Source organism: Buteo buteo, chromosome 10 (assembly GCF_964188355.1).
Source record: "Buteo buteo chromosome 10, bButBut1.hap1.1, whole genome shotgun sequence".
Taxonomy (NCBI): domain Eukaryota; kingdom Metazoa; phylum Chordata; class Aves; order Accipitriformes; family Accipitridae; genus Buteo; species Buteo buteo.
The window spans coordinates 11,805,230-11,818,122 of NC_134180.1; the positions used below are offsets into that span (position 1 = coordinate 11,805,230).

A 12,893-nucleotide genomic window follows, 5' to 3' on the forward strand; every position below is an offset into this window, starting at 1 on the left:
CCCTGGCAGAAAACAGGGTTTAATTGTTAAAGTGAACAGAGAGGTTTCAAGTTAGGGATATGGTGTATAATTTTCTGATAAAATTCTTTTTGTAAGGAAGAGAGACCTGACCGCCAGTTCCCTAAAATATGTACAAACCTCTGGCATTGCTTTTCAGAACTGAAGTAAATGTGTATTTTGTGCTCAGCGCTTCCATGTGTTTATGCCAGTGTTTGTAATTCGGTAAATCTTCTTGTTGTACTGGCTAAGCAGTGACGCAGCTGCAGTACGGTTGTACATACAGGGATGTTTTTCTCATGTTCTTTTTTATGGTGTCTGAAGGAAAATGGTATTGCAAAAGCTGTAGTAAAAACGAGGAGGTACTAATGACAGTCACTGACTGAAGGTGGTGTGAAATCTGGGGACAGGCTACATTTGCTGGCTGTTGCCAGAGGAGGGTAGGGTACTGTGGTGAAGATGCTGTGTAAATATTATGAAAAGCTCTTGTGTTGTAAGTCAGATCTGCCTGTCTGTTTTCCTTCCTCAGCCTCCCCCAGCCTCATTCATCTGTCTGTGTCTTTTCATCTGGCAGTGTATGTCTGCAGACAAGTGTACCCTAAACCCTTTCCTGTTCATGCTGTAAAGCTTTGCAGGAAAACTGTGGTCAGATAGATACGTACAATTGACAAGCTTGCATAATTGTGGGCACTGTGCTTTTTGCTTGTAATGTTACCCACTGCTGCTCAGCTGAGAGCAGTCAAGATCTGAAGAGGCATTGGAAAGGGTACCTAGAGAGGAGCAGGGTCTGGAAAACACAAACCAAGAGGATGTGGTGTAATGCCTCTTGGGCAGGGACATATAAGCTTCTGAGGTGCAGAGGATTAAAATGATGAGGAAGAAACTTGCTGATTGATGAATGACTTTGTGAATATGACTGCTAATGGCACAGCACTGGTATGTGCTTAAGGGGGATGTTTGATGTTTAATCTGATGGGATTTCTGTCTGCTCTAGGAATGGGTGACGGCTACAGATATTAGAGTGACCCTCAATCGTCTGAACACATTTGGAGATGAAGTTTTCAATGACCCAAAAGTTCTCAAGTCTTATTACTATGCAATTTCTGATTTTGCTGTGGGTGGTAGGTGAGTAGACAATAAACCTCTGTACTTATTAAAAGCTTTTGGTCAGGATTACTAGAGTGCTTTAAAGATTTTGATTATGCTCACATGGTACCATTAGGCTCTGGTCTTTATTGACTGTCCTAAACCAAAAATGCAGTAGAATGAATCTTATGAACCTTGCAAATACTGTATATAATCTCTTGTGGCTATAATTTCAGGGCAGACAGATTCAATTTTTTTTTTTTTGTGATTAGATCAAACGTTAAGTGATTTGTGAGAGTGGAGGGTGAAAAGAGTGACAAAAATGTAAAACAAAAGAAGAAACCCCAACTTTTTTCTACCCCGTGCTTTGTGTGGTTTTTAACCTGTCATTAGTTGTTCTCTGCCTGTATCTGTAGCCTAGAATAACAGTAAGTAGAAAATCTGAATGTCTCTGCTTCACATATATTTTGGGAGCTATCTCCTGTGGAGATCTGAAACATTGTACTATACTGTGGTTGTCTGTTCCTTTTGCCAAAACCTATTGCAGAATGCTTAAATCTTAGGTTGTTGATGATAAAATGTTTTCATAAACAGAACTGAGACCAGTGCAGTGTTTTGGACTGTTTGCAGAGAGCAGGCCTGAGACTGGAATTTGACAACCTGGGAATTTGCATTGGCTGCACCACCAGTCTGTGGAGGTCCCTGGGCTTCTGTATTGGTCACCTTTGTACTATTTAATTTCTTACTGATACAAGCACACGGTCAGCATGCATGCCTTTTCCTGGACTCTTATGAGAGAAGCTATGGAGAACGTACTAACATAAAGCCAACAAAATCTTTGCTTCTCCTACTCAGCTTATTCTGTTTTAGGGACAGACTGCGAAGGAGTTGGTTGACATTCTTGCATTTCCAAATGCCTACCTCAAGCATGCTACACCTATTTGTTTCATAGAATGGTTTGGATTGGAAGGGACTTTCAAAGATCATTTGGTTTTGGGATGGCTTTGTGAGTGACCTGGATTGCTGGAGTTTAAATACTTGTTCCTTGTCTCTTGTTAACCAGATGCAAATGTAATGGGCACGCAAGTGAGTGTGTGAAGAACGAGCTGGGGAAGCTGGTCTGCAACTGCAAACACAACACCTTTGGGGTTGACTGTGAAAAGTGTCTTCCTTTCTTCAATGACCGTCCATGGAGGAGAGCGACAGCAGAGAGTGCCAATGAATGCTTGCGTACGTGTGGCCATGCTTGAGGGGAAAATCTCTGAGGGGTTGGGTCCCCTGCCTCTGTTGGCATCCAGAAGCTGGCCCTGGGTGGTTTTAAGTTGTCTCAGTTGCAGTTGACCAGTGTTAAGCACAGTTCTAGTGCTTTTCAGTAGAGATTTCACATGGTTTTAAGTTGTCTCGGTTGCAGTTAGCCAGTGCTGGTGTTTTTCAGCAGAGATTTGGTGGGACTGCTGTTCCTTCTACTCTACTCCTATCTTGTAGGAGCTTTCTGGTAGATCCCCAGAAAGGGTCATCTCCTTTCTGGAGAAGGATGGGAGCAACCTTTAGAAAAGAGACATGTTGCAAAAATGTACAGGCTTGTACTTTATGGAACCCATAGAAAAAACTATTTAGTGTGCCGGAGTATAATTGACCTTGAAAAAGCGCCTCATTTAGCATCCACTGACTTCCTCTTGTATTTGGTTTATTGGTTTTTACAGTTACTTGTCAACTATTTCATCCAATTTCAAGGCTGTTGCAACAGTTCTGGACTGCAAATGTGGATCTCTGTGACCGAATGCCAATTTATTTTTGCTTGATTTTGTGTCACAGACCACAGCTCCTGGTAGTTTACTTTATTGGGGAAGCTTTATCAGACAGAAAAGCTTTCTTCCTGTCTGACCTCTGTGTGTGTTGATCAGTCCCAGCTGTCTGGTCCAGACCTGTGGCTTCCCTTGACAGGCCAGTCAATCCCAGGTCTTCTGCTCACTAGACAGGAGATTGGTAATCCAGGGGGGAAACTCTCCTTACAGCATGGAGTCAGCCTTGTTGTTATCTTCTTGTGCTTGTTTGCATGATGGAGATAGGCATTGCTGTGTGGGAGGGTGGCATTTCAGCTGCAAATGGCAGCCCCATATGGAAGGGAGTGGGGTAGAAAATGCTGGTTTTCTTCTGGATGTGGATGAGAATGGTCTCAATGAGCCTGTTTTGTCGCTACAGCCTTGCTTCCCCCTCCCCGTGTTCAACCACCACAAAAATATGCTTTCTTCTTTTTCTTCTCTTTGATGTATAAATGCCTTAGGGGATCTGTGCCTGGGTCTCGGTATGGTTAAAGGCTCTATTCCAGCTCCCCTACAACTTAATATTAAGGTTTGCATAGCAGGTTTTGTGACTGTCAGGATCAGATAGCCACATGGGCTGTTCGCTGATGGTACCCTTGTCTTTGCAGCTTGCGACTGCAACGGGAGGTCACAGGAATGCTACTTTGACCCTGAGTTATACCGCTCAACGGGCCATGGGGGCCACTGCACGGGCTGCTCGGATAACACCAGCGGTGCCCACTGCGAAAGGTGCAGGGACAGCTTCTACCGCCTGGGGAGTGAGGAGGGATGTCTGCCCTGCAGCTGCAACCCAGTTGGTAAGTAGTGGCAGCAAACATTTCTGCCTGCAAACTTCCATGCACAAAAGCTAGCTCTTCTCTTGATTATGCAGCTAATTGCAAACTACAGGATAAAAAGAGGGGTTTTTTGTCTGTTTTTCTTGCTTTTTCTCCCCATGTAGGAAATGTTTATTGGGTGGTATTTTGGTTTAAATTATCCTTGGATCTAATTGGGGTTGCGGTGGCAGGAGCAGATGGTTCACCTCTGAAGCATTTACTCCTTCAAATGTGTTCTGAAATAGATTTTTATTTTGGTTTTTTGGTTGTGGTTTGTTTTTTTTTTTTTCCACTGCATATGTGTTACCCTGGACACTCCCAGTACTAAAGAGCTCATTTAAATTCTTAATAAACAAGATGATGTGAGCGAATATTTCTGGAAGTTGTTCATACTGAAGAATTGTAGTAAACTTTAGCTGCATCAGTTTCTCCTACTGAGTATCCAAGCACTATAAATACAAACCAGTGAAACCTTAAACACAAAAGGGGGTGGGGGTGAGAAAAAACAAAGTAAACTCAGAATATGTAGTTAAACTCCTTTAAAAAGCAAACAAACTCCCCCAAACAAAGCGGAAAAAATTCTGGCAGGAGAACAAATCTTTTGTCGTCAAGGGAACCACTTGACCTGTATGGTGTGATGCCATAACTATACCAGCCCACAGCAAATAAGGGGGAAGGAGACAAAAGGGTAACAGATAGTAAGATATGATGTGAGATTCCAAAATAGAGTAGCTGGAATAAGTAATTGCTTGCAGCATGCCCTAAAAGTCAGCCAGCGAGAGGTCTGCCAGGGTACATCTCCTGTCTAATTTGGTCAGAGAGTTGTACAGTTGTGAAATTTTTGACCAAGAAAGGCCTCTTTCTTCCTCCATCTGCTCTCCCAGGTCCTCCTCTCGGACCTTATTTTAAGAGGGGTGAGAGTTGGTGTCAGCTGAGATGGTCAAGAGGCAGCAGGGAGGTGACTTCTTGGGTCTTTAAGGACAAATTTCAAAGGGCTTTATAACAGCTATTGGCTTGTGTTCTGTGGCACACTGGCACCCAGGGTGTATTTGAAGCCCCTGGATAGGTTTAGATTGCTATTTTTTGTCCAAATACTGTTTTTTTCCTATTATAAGTGGTGCTGCAAAGGGGGTTTGAACTTTGGCTGTATATGGTAAAGGTTTTGTGAGTTCTTCTGTCCAGCCTAATCATCTTAACTCTTCACTTTGCTATAATCTTCTGGTGTGGATTGAAGTGGAAAGAAGCAACTATTTCTGTATATTAAAATACTTTTTTCCTGGTAGTTAACTCTTACAGTGCTGACAGCTCCTAGGCTTCTAGCTACACTGGTGCTTGGGAGAAAGCATTTTGTCCACTGTGGATTAAAGAAACCTCTTGCTGCTTTTTGTGCAAGTTTGCTTTAACAGGGCATTACTGAGGAAGGTGTCCTTCCAAAAATGAGAGTTTTGCTGAAGAGTTTGTTAGGGTTAATAGTAGCACATGCAGCCTCACTCTGAGTAGATGGTTTAGTCTTTAAATCCAACTTGGGAATCAAGGGAGGAAAGGAAATCGTAGCATGAAAGGGAGAGGTCAGGATATCCCCTGGCAAAGGGGAGATGGTGATTAGGGAGAACACAAGGGATTCAAGGAATAAAATCTCGGAAATGGTGTGTTGCAGGGTAAAACAGGCATGGAATTAAAGAGGCATGCCAAGGTAATGTTGAGGATGAAACAGGAATAAGGATGCAACTTACATATTAAAAGGTTGGTTGGTAGGAGTACTTAAAAGCTGAATATAGTTTGGAAGACTAGGTAACGATTCATCTCTCTAGAGCTGCTGGGGGAAAATCCCTGTGAATTAGAGGCAGTCTTTAGGTAAGCTGTCACTCGTCAGCTTGAAGCTATGCTTCCCACTTTCTTTTCCCATATTTATTGCCCATTTTGTAGAGTTGAAAAAAATTGCATGCTAATAGAGCTGTGTGGGTCTGCTGAGGTGCCTGTCCCTGCTCTCCCCACAGGCTCCCTCAGCACGCAGTGCGACAGCTATGGCCAGTGCAGCTGTAAACCTGGTGTGATGGGTGATAAGTGCGACCGGTGCCAGCCAGGTTTCCACTCCCTCTCTGAAGCCGGGTGCAGGTAAGGGGGACTGCTGCTCTCTAAAAGAAAATCTAGGCTCCTTTTTAAAGCTTTTTGTGTTGGCTCTTGATGAGTTATCCTCTCTCCTGACTCTTTCAGGCACTGTTCTTGCAATCTGGCTGGCAGCACTGGGGAATGCAATGTTGAGACAGGACGGTGTACATGCAAGGACAATGTTGAAGGCTTTCACTGTGAGAGGTGAGTTTCTCTTCCTGTGGCTTTGTTTCAAGAATGAGAAACATTCGAGTGATGGCCAGGGGTAAGCATCAGGGAAATGAATTCTCTTTCCTTCACATCTTCAGATGCAAACCTGGATTTTTCCATCTGGATTCCTCCAATCCAAGGGGCTGTACCCCCTGCTTCTGTTTTGGACACTCTTCAGTTTGCACCAACGCCATCGGCTACAGTATCTATAGTATCACCTCCAGCTTCCAGTTTGGTAAAATTGAACCTTCCTTTGTATCTTGGGCTGCGCTGTAGACTCAAGTCAGAAGCGATTAAAAAACCTGCTCCTTCCTCTCTCTGCAAGACTGCAAATCTTGGGCAGGCAGGTCTGGGATCCCTCTTTTGGAAGTGTTGAGTTATTTCTGAAGTTACTGGGAACTTCCATGTCTGCAGCTCGTTTGTTCAGCTAGGGAGGAATGAATTCACAGCTGGGACTTCAGGCACCCAGTGCTAATGTACAACATGCAGGTGCAAGTGAGAATTGCAAATACAAACTTCTTATAGTTTGAGAGAGGTGCTGGCAAGGGGGCATTTTCTCAGTTTTAGAACCAAATCAGGAGTTTCTGACTGAGAGGGTTACAATAATTTTAGATTTGGGGTTTACATGGCTCTGAAACACGGTTGTGTTTCCGATGGGTCTGTAAGCTCAGGAAAAATCTTTTTTCATACAGTCAGTTTCCTGTGTATGCATGTTTTCATGCTGCCTAGTCTGAAAAGAACATCTTTTTAATTAAAATTCCACTGGAGAACAGTTCGTACAAAGGCTGAAACTCTCAAGTCGTAGGGGATTGCAGGTTTTCCCATCCCTGCTTAAGGTCTTTAGAAAAGAAGATTTTGAACAAGTAGTTGTCACAGGGTTCAAAGTTCAGAGGGTTCAAATCAGCACTCGAGTTAAGGGCATAAATGGGAAAGATGATGTTTGCTATCTACGTTCTTCTGCACAGCTACTTTCTGAAGTCTGTTAGTACCAGTGTACAGACTGTAGATGAGTTATATATGAGCAGTGTGCAGTATGACATGAGAAGTGTGTGCAAAGCTACGTCTTTGAAGGGTGTTAATGCTTGCACGTTTCATTTTTTTTTTTCAGGAGAGGACGAGTGGCGTGCTGAGCAGCGCGATGGCTCAGAAGTCTTACTCCAGTGGAGTGCGGAGACCCAGGATATCTCTGTTATCTCGGACAGCTACTTCCCCATGTATTTTGTTGCACCACGTAGGTCATTTGAAAAGTGAGGCTTTCTGTGCTGCTTGTGCCCTTTCTGTTCTGTCCCCTAACTAAGGATTTCTTCCCCTTTCAGGCAAGTTCTTGGGCAACCAGGTTTTGAGTTACGGGCAAAACCTGACCTTCTCCTTTCGCGTGGACAGACAGGACACGCGCCTCTCTGCAGAGGACCTGGTGCTGGAAGGGGCTGGGCTGAGAGTGTCAGTGCCACTCATTGCCCAGGGCAACCCTTACCCCAGTGAGAAGGCGCTGATCTACACCTTCAGGTGAGAGGACTCTCCAGGCGTGGTGGAAGCAGGTGGGACCTAGCCTGTGGTGCCCCTGGCCTCTGAGCTTTTGAGAAAACAAACAGCATAAATTTTAGCTCAGAAGTGGTCTTATCAGGTTGATTGGAAGGTTGCTGTCTAGCAGCGTTGCATAAGCATATATGAATTATGTTGCAATAGCATACCACTGTTAGAAAGGGTGCTTTAAAAGGGCACAGCTGTTAGCATCTGAAAGCTTTGCTGATGATGCTCTTTTCCATAGGCTACATGAGGCTACAGACTACCCGTGGAGGCCTGCTCTTACGGCATTTGACTTCCAGAAGCTTCTCCACAACTTGACTTCCATTAAGATCCGTGGGACGTATAGTGAGAGAAGTAAGTTGCTGAGCAGGATGTCGCAGAAGAGAGGGGCAGACTCATTCCTCTAGTGTTTGGGTTGTTTTGTTATAGGGCCAGGTCATAAATAGCTGTGGCAGCTTATTTTGCAAATACTGTGCTAATTGCTTTTCACCTGGCCTTCCTGTGTAACAGCTTCTCCCAGGCCTCCGGAAGAGGACATGGGGAAGAAAGGTGCTGCCTTTGAGAGTCTGGAAGCTGAGCACCCATCACCTGTGATTTTTTGCTTCTAAATGTGGGGGTTTTGCTGTATTGCATAGCCAGTGTCTTCCAAATTGGTAGAAATACATAGCACAGAGTCCTGAAGGACATAGTAGGAGAGATGTAGGGAGTTCACAACATTTGGCCTTGGTTTCTGCTACACTGGGAATGGTTACATCCCCCATATTTCCTGGTCTTGCCTTGGCATGACAAATGGGAAGGACGAGGTCTTGAAAGCACTGCCTGTGCTGCACTTGAGTGAAAGTGCCTCATAATGAGGATTTAGAAAAATCAGTCACGAATTAGGAGTGAAAATATCTGCATCCTTGGGTATTGTCATGTGAAGAAGAATTTTTGCAGAAAGATGCAAAGGATGAATTTGTATTTGGGGAAGGTGGGAAAGGTGCAAGTGTTTTAGTAGAGGTAGCTCATAAAGTAGAATGTGGGGCTGTGAAATGGAGGGGGAGGAAAGGTGTGGAGCAAGCCGTCCCCTGAGTGCTGTAGCTGCTGCTAATATGTGGGAGCTGAGGCTCTGCTTGATGCTCTGGAGCTTCTGTGGTGGTACAAATGCACTGCTGTAAGTTAAAAAACAGCTATGTTGTGTCTGGGCTCTGTTCTGCAGAGAAGGGACAGGGAGGAGAGGGGCGAGTGCTCAAATGCCAGGTGAAGGAATGGCGTGAGAGGAATAGCTGAAGAGTTTGCCCCAAGGCATGGTTTGCAGATGCCGTGTTAGAGACGGCGTATTAAAATTGCTGGAGAGATGGTCTGCCCTCCTTAAAAAGACAGGAATTGGTTTTGGTATTTGATTTGGAATTGGAAACCATATGCATGCAAAATATAACTTATTTTAACTGACTGTACTTGCTCACATGCAGTTCTCAGCATTCTCCTCTGTATTGTTATTCTCAACTTTCCTGCCCTGCGTATGCCCTTTGTGAGCTGTATCGCATCTTTTCTGATCTGTCTAAACCTTCCTGGAGGATTTTGCTTCTTGATTTACCTTACCAGCTGTGAGCATCCACCTGTTGGTGTCTTGTGCCATTCAGATGTGTGTTTGGTGAAGTGGTGATGAGAGCCTTTGTGGTTACAAAGCGTCATCCCTCTTGGTGCTTTCTAGGTGCTGGCCACCTGGATGATGTTACCATCACAAGTGCTCGTCCTGGACCCGGTGTGCCCGTGGCCTGGGTGGAGAGCTGCTCCTGTCCAGTGGGATATGAGGGGCAGTTTTGTGAGCGCTGCTCCTCTGGGTACCGGCGAGAGACACCAAGCCTTGGGCCCTACAGCCCCTGCGTGCCTTGCGCTTGCAATGGGCACAGTGAGACATGCGAGCCAGAGACGGGTAAGAAGGGCTGATAAAACAGGGAGCAGCGAGAGGGCGGTGGTTCTTTCTGGGTTGGATGATGAAGCAAAACCAATGTCCCTCTCTATTCCAGGTGCATGCAATTGCAGGGATAACACAGCGGGGTACCACTGTGAGAAGTGCAGTGATGGCTATTATGGAGATGCGACGGTGGGCACAGCCTCAGACTGCCAGCCCTGCCCATGCCCAGGCAGCTCGAGCTGTGCCATTGTGCCCCGCACGAAGGAGGTTGTGTGCACCAGCTGCCAGGCTGGCACTACAGGTGTGTTCCTACACGAAAAGTCTTTTTTTCTACACCCCGTGTGCCTGTGGAAATGTGTCTCTTGTCAGTTCTGGGGCTCTGACCCACAGTGAGCAGCACTGAAAGCTGCTGTGTTCTCATTCAAATCCTTCTCTGTTCCTCAGCCCTGTCTTCTGTCCTGTGTGAGGCTCAGAGCTACCCATGTTCTTTGTGCCTGCCTCAAAAACAAAAGGGAAGCAGGCTTAGTCTGAACATTTCTGTGCTACATAGGTGTGTCGTGCTAGCTTCTAATAGAGCTCTGTTAATTGTGTGGTGTTGGGCAAAAAATAGGATAGATTTAAAAGAGCCAGGAAGGCGGGTCAGACTGAGATAAAATTAGAAGATGCAGTTTGCCAGCTGGAGAGGCACTGTGGGATGCTTGGAGGGGAGGGCCAGTGCCTTCCCTAGGAAAAGCAGGAAGGCTGCAGTGACTCACAAACACTGCCCAAAAAATACAAGACCAAATTTATGCTCAGCAGTTCTAAAGAGAAATATGTGAATGGGTACAGATCTTTTTTTTTTTTTTTTTTTCTTAGTGAAAACCATGAAGTCTGAGCATGTACCTGAGTTGTTAAGCAGAGGCTTTTGTTCAGCCTGCAAACAGCAAGGAAGCCTTAGGATGGTTGGCAGCCTCCATAACATTCTACTGATTTTATGCTTAGCATGGTAGAGTCCAAAGTCCAGAATACCTGTAAATGTTTGAAATGCTTAGAAAAGCCCCTGGCCAAGCACAGAAGCAGCTTTTGGGGGTTCCCATGGGGGCCATTGCTTCGTGAACCAAAGCAGAGTCTAGGGATCCAGGTTCCCAGCAGCTCAGGTGTCAGTATAAGCTCATCTTTACTTGTAGCTATATGATCGCAGAAGAGTTCCTCCTGTCTCCCACCACCTTCTTGGGATGTGAGGGAAAAGAGGGTTTGCGTGTGGAAGAACTGCCTAAGAAATGGAGCTTATAGCTGCCTGGTGGGGTCAAATCTGCAGTAATCATAGGGAGCTGGGAACTGGATGCTTCACTGGCTGCCTGTAGAGGCTTGCCAGATCTCACTGGCAGTGGGGCTTCCTGGAGCAGTGATGCCCCACAGAGCTCTACCTGGCTGGACTCTTTAAATTAACAACAAATTACAAGCATTAGGTTCGGCTTAAAGGAATAGGAGGGAAAGGAGGAGCTGAAATAATTCATAATGCAAAGTTCCAGTGAAAAAGCAGCTTAAATTTAGAGATGGGAAAGGGATTTGTGCATGGTTTCGTGCACCTTTCTGGCCGCAACAGAAGGATAAAAAGGGAGGAAGCTGGAGAGCTTACTTTTCAGAAGGGACTGCAAAGAGGGTCCGGGTGAGACGGCAGCAAAGGGCATTCTGCTGCAGCATGTGTGTTTCTGTTGCATCCCAGGCAAGAGGTGCGAGCTGTGTGATGATGCCTATTTTGGAGACCCACTGGGCGAAAACGGTGCTGTGAGGCCTTGTCGCCTCTGCCAGTGCAACGACAACATCGATCCCAATGCTGTGGGGAACTGTGACCGCCAGACAGGCGAGTGCCTCAAGTGCATCTACAACACCGCTGGCTTCTACTGCGACCGCTGCAAAGACGGCTTCTTTGGGAACCCCCTGGCCCCTGATCCTGCTGACAAGTGCAAAGGTGTGAGCCGGTTCCTCTTGCATATAAAAATGGGTTTGTCCCCAAGAGCTGCTGTTTTGTTATGTGTTGTTAGGACACAGTGTCAGGCTGTTGTTCGTGCCTGTCAGCAGCAATGTGTGACTTTATCCTGGTTCGGTGGTTCTAGCTTGCTAAAATGCTTGTGTTTGTGGGTGCTTACTGCAATCGAAGCAAAAACATTGTGTGGTGCGGGGGCTGGGTTGCCATGTGTTTTTGATCTAGGCCCATTTGATCTAGTTTTGATCTAGGACAGGCTAGCAGGGTACCAACACAACAAGGGACTCCTAACTTTCTGCATATCTCTCCATCCCTTTTATTTTTGCAGCTTGTCACTGCAATCCCTATGGCACTGTGAATCAGCAGACGAGTTGTAATCAAGTGACCGGGCAGTGTGAGTGTCTGTCTCATGTCACCGGGAGGGACTGCAGTGCCTGTGAGCCTGGCTTCTTCAACCTCCAGAGCGGACGTGGCTGTGAGAGGTGATGTTTGCCTTCGCTTGGGGCAAAGAGCCTGGTTTTGGGGTGTCTGTGCTTACCTTGTGCAGGAATGTGATGTTTGTCACAAGTAACTGGTGTGCCTCCATGCCCCTATGGGTGGGGAAGAGCAGCTATGAAGGCTGTACAAAAAGCCTGACTTAAATAGCTTTATAAATAGTTTTAAATCAGGGTTTTAAATAGAAAAGTACCACATGACTGTGTGATTGTTGGTAGCAGGGACTCGTGGGTTCCTTTTTTAGTGCAGGCATCAAGTGACCTTGCACAGTTCAAAGGCACAGTGCCTTGCCTCCTGCATCTGCCCAGCAAGGAAAGTGACTTTTGGCAAATGGAAACATTGAGCTGTGCTCATTAGGGCTCCTTCAGAGAGGTGCTTCACCTGTGCCTCCCTTCTGTGTCACTGCCTGATGTGTGGCTGCCTCTCCCAGGTGCAACTGCCACGCACTGGGCTCCACCAACGGCCAATGCGACATCCGAACTGGGCAGTGCGAGTGCCAGCCTGGCGTTGCCGGCCAGCATTGTGACAGATGCGAGGTCAACCACTTTGGCTTTGGCTCCGAAGGCTGTAAACGTAAGTCTGAGAGGCTGGAGCGGGGCAGATGGCAAGGATGTTGCACAGCCAGCCTTGCCTTTGCTTTTCTCCTGTCTATGGGAAGGTACTTTCACACCTCACTCTTCATCGCAGCGGAAGTTGGCACTCTTCACCATGCAGGGTGTGGACATAAATTTGATCTCTTATCCCCTTTTTCTTTTATTATTTTTTTAAATTGGGGGTAGGAAGAACTCCAACATTTTAGATACCCACTTCCCTTAGGTGTAAATACATTCTCTGAATCTTGTCCTGCAACAGTCCTGTTTCCTAATGTTAAATCTCTTTGCACAACTATTCTGCAAATGGCCTGAATATACAGATTCTGTCTTGAGAAGCAACAGATCTTGTAAACATGGTTGAAAAACAGGATGATC

General features: G+C 45.9%; 1 protein-coding gene across 1 annotated transcript in view; it reads left to right on the forward strand.

Annotated features, from left to right (window-relative positions):
* Positions 1-12,893, forward strand: part of LAMC1 (laminin subunit gamma 1) — a 71,923-nt gene that overhangs the window by 45,826 nt on the left and 13,204 nt on the right. Inside the window, exons 3-16 of the mRNA XM_075038664.1 lie at positions 992-1,122; positions 2,147-2,313; positions 3,515-3,703; positions 5,719-5,836; positions 5,936-6,034; positions 6,139-6,275; positions 7,149-7,271; positions 7,357-7,546; positions 7,809-7,921; positions 9,261-9,482; positions 9,577-9,765; positions 11,170-11,415; positions 11,759-11,912; positions 12,356-12,498. Coding sequence (XP_074894765.1) covers positions 992-1,122; positions 2,147-2,313; positions 3,515-3,703; positions 5,719-5,836; positions 5,936-6,034; positions 6,139-6,275; positions 7,149-7,271; positions 7,357-7,546; positions 7,809-7,921; positions 9,261-9,482; positions 9,577-9,765; positions 11,170-11,415; positions 11,759-11,912; positions 12,356-12,498 — 2,221 coding nt within the window. The remainder of the gene's footprint in view (positions 1-991; positions 1,123-2,146; positions 2,314-3,514; positions 3,704-5,718; positions 5,837-5,935; positions 6,035-6,138; positions 6,276-7,148; positions 7,272-7,356; positions 7,547-7,808; positions 7,922-9,260; positions 9,483-9,576; positions 9,766-11,169; positions 11,416-11,758; positions 11,913-12,355; positions 12,499-12,893) is intronic.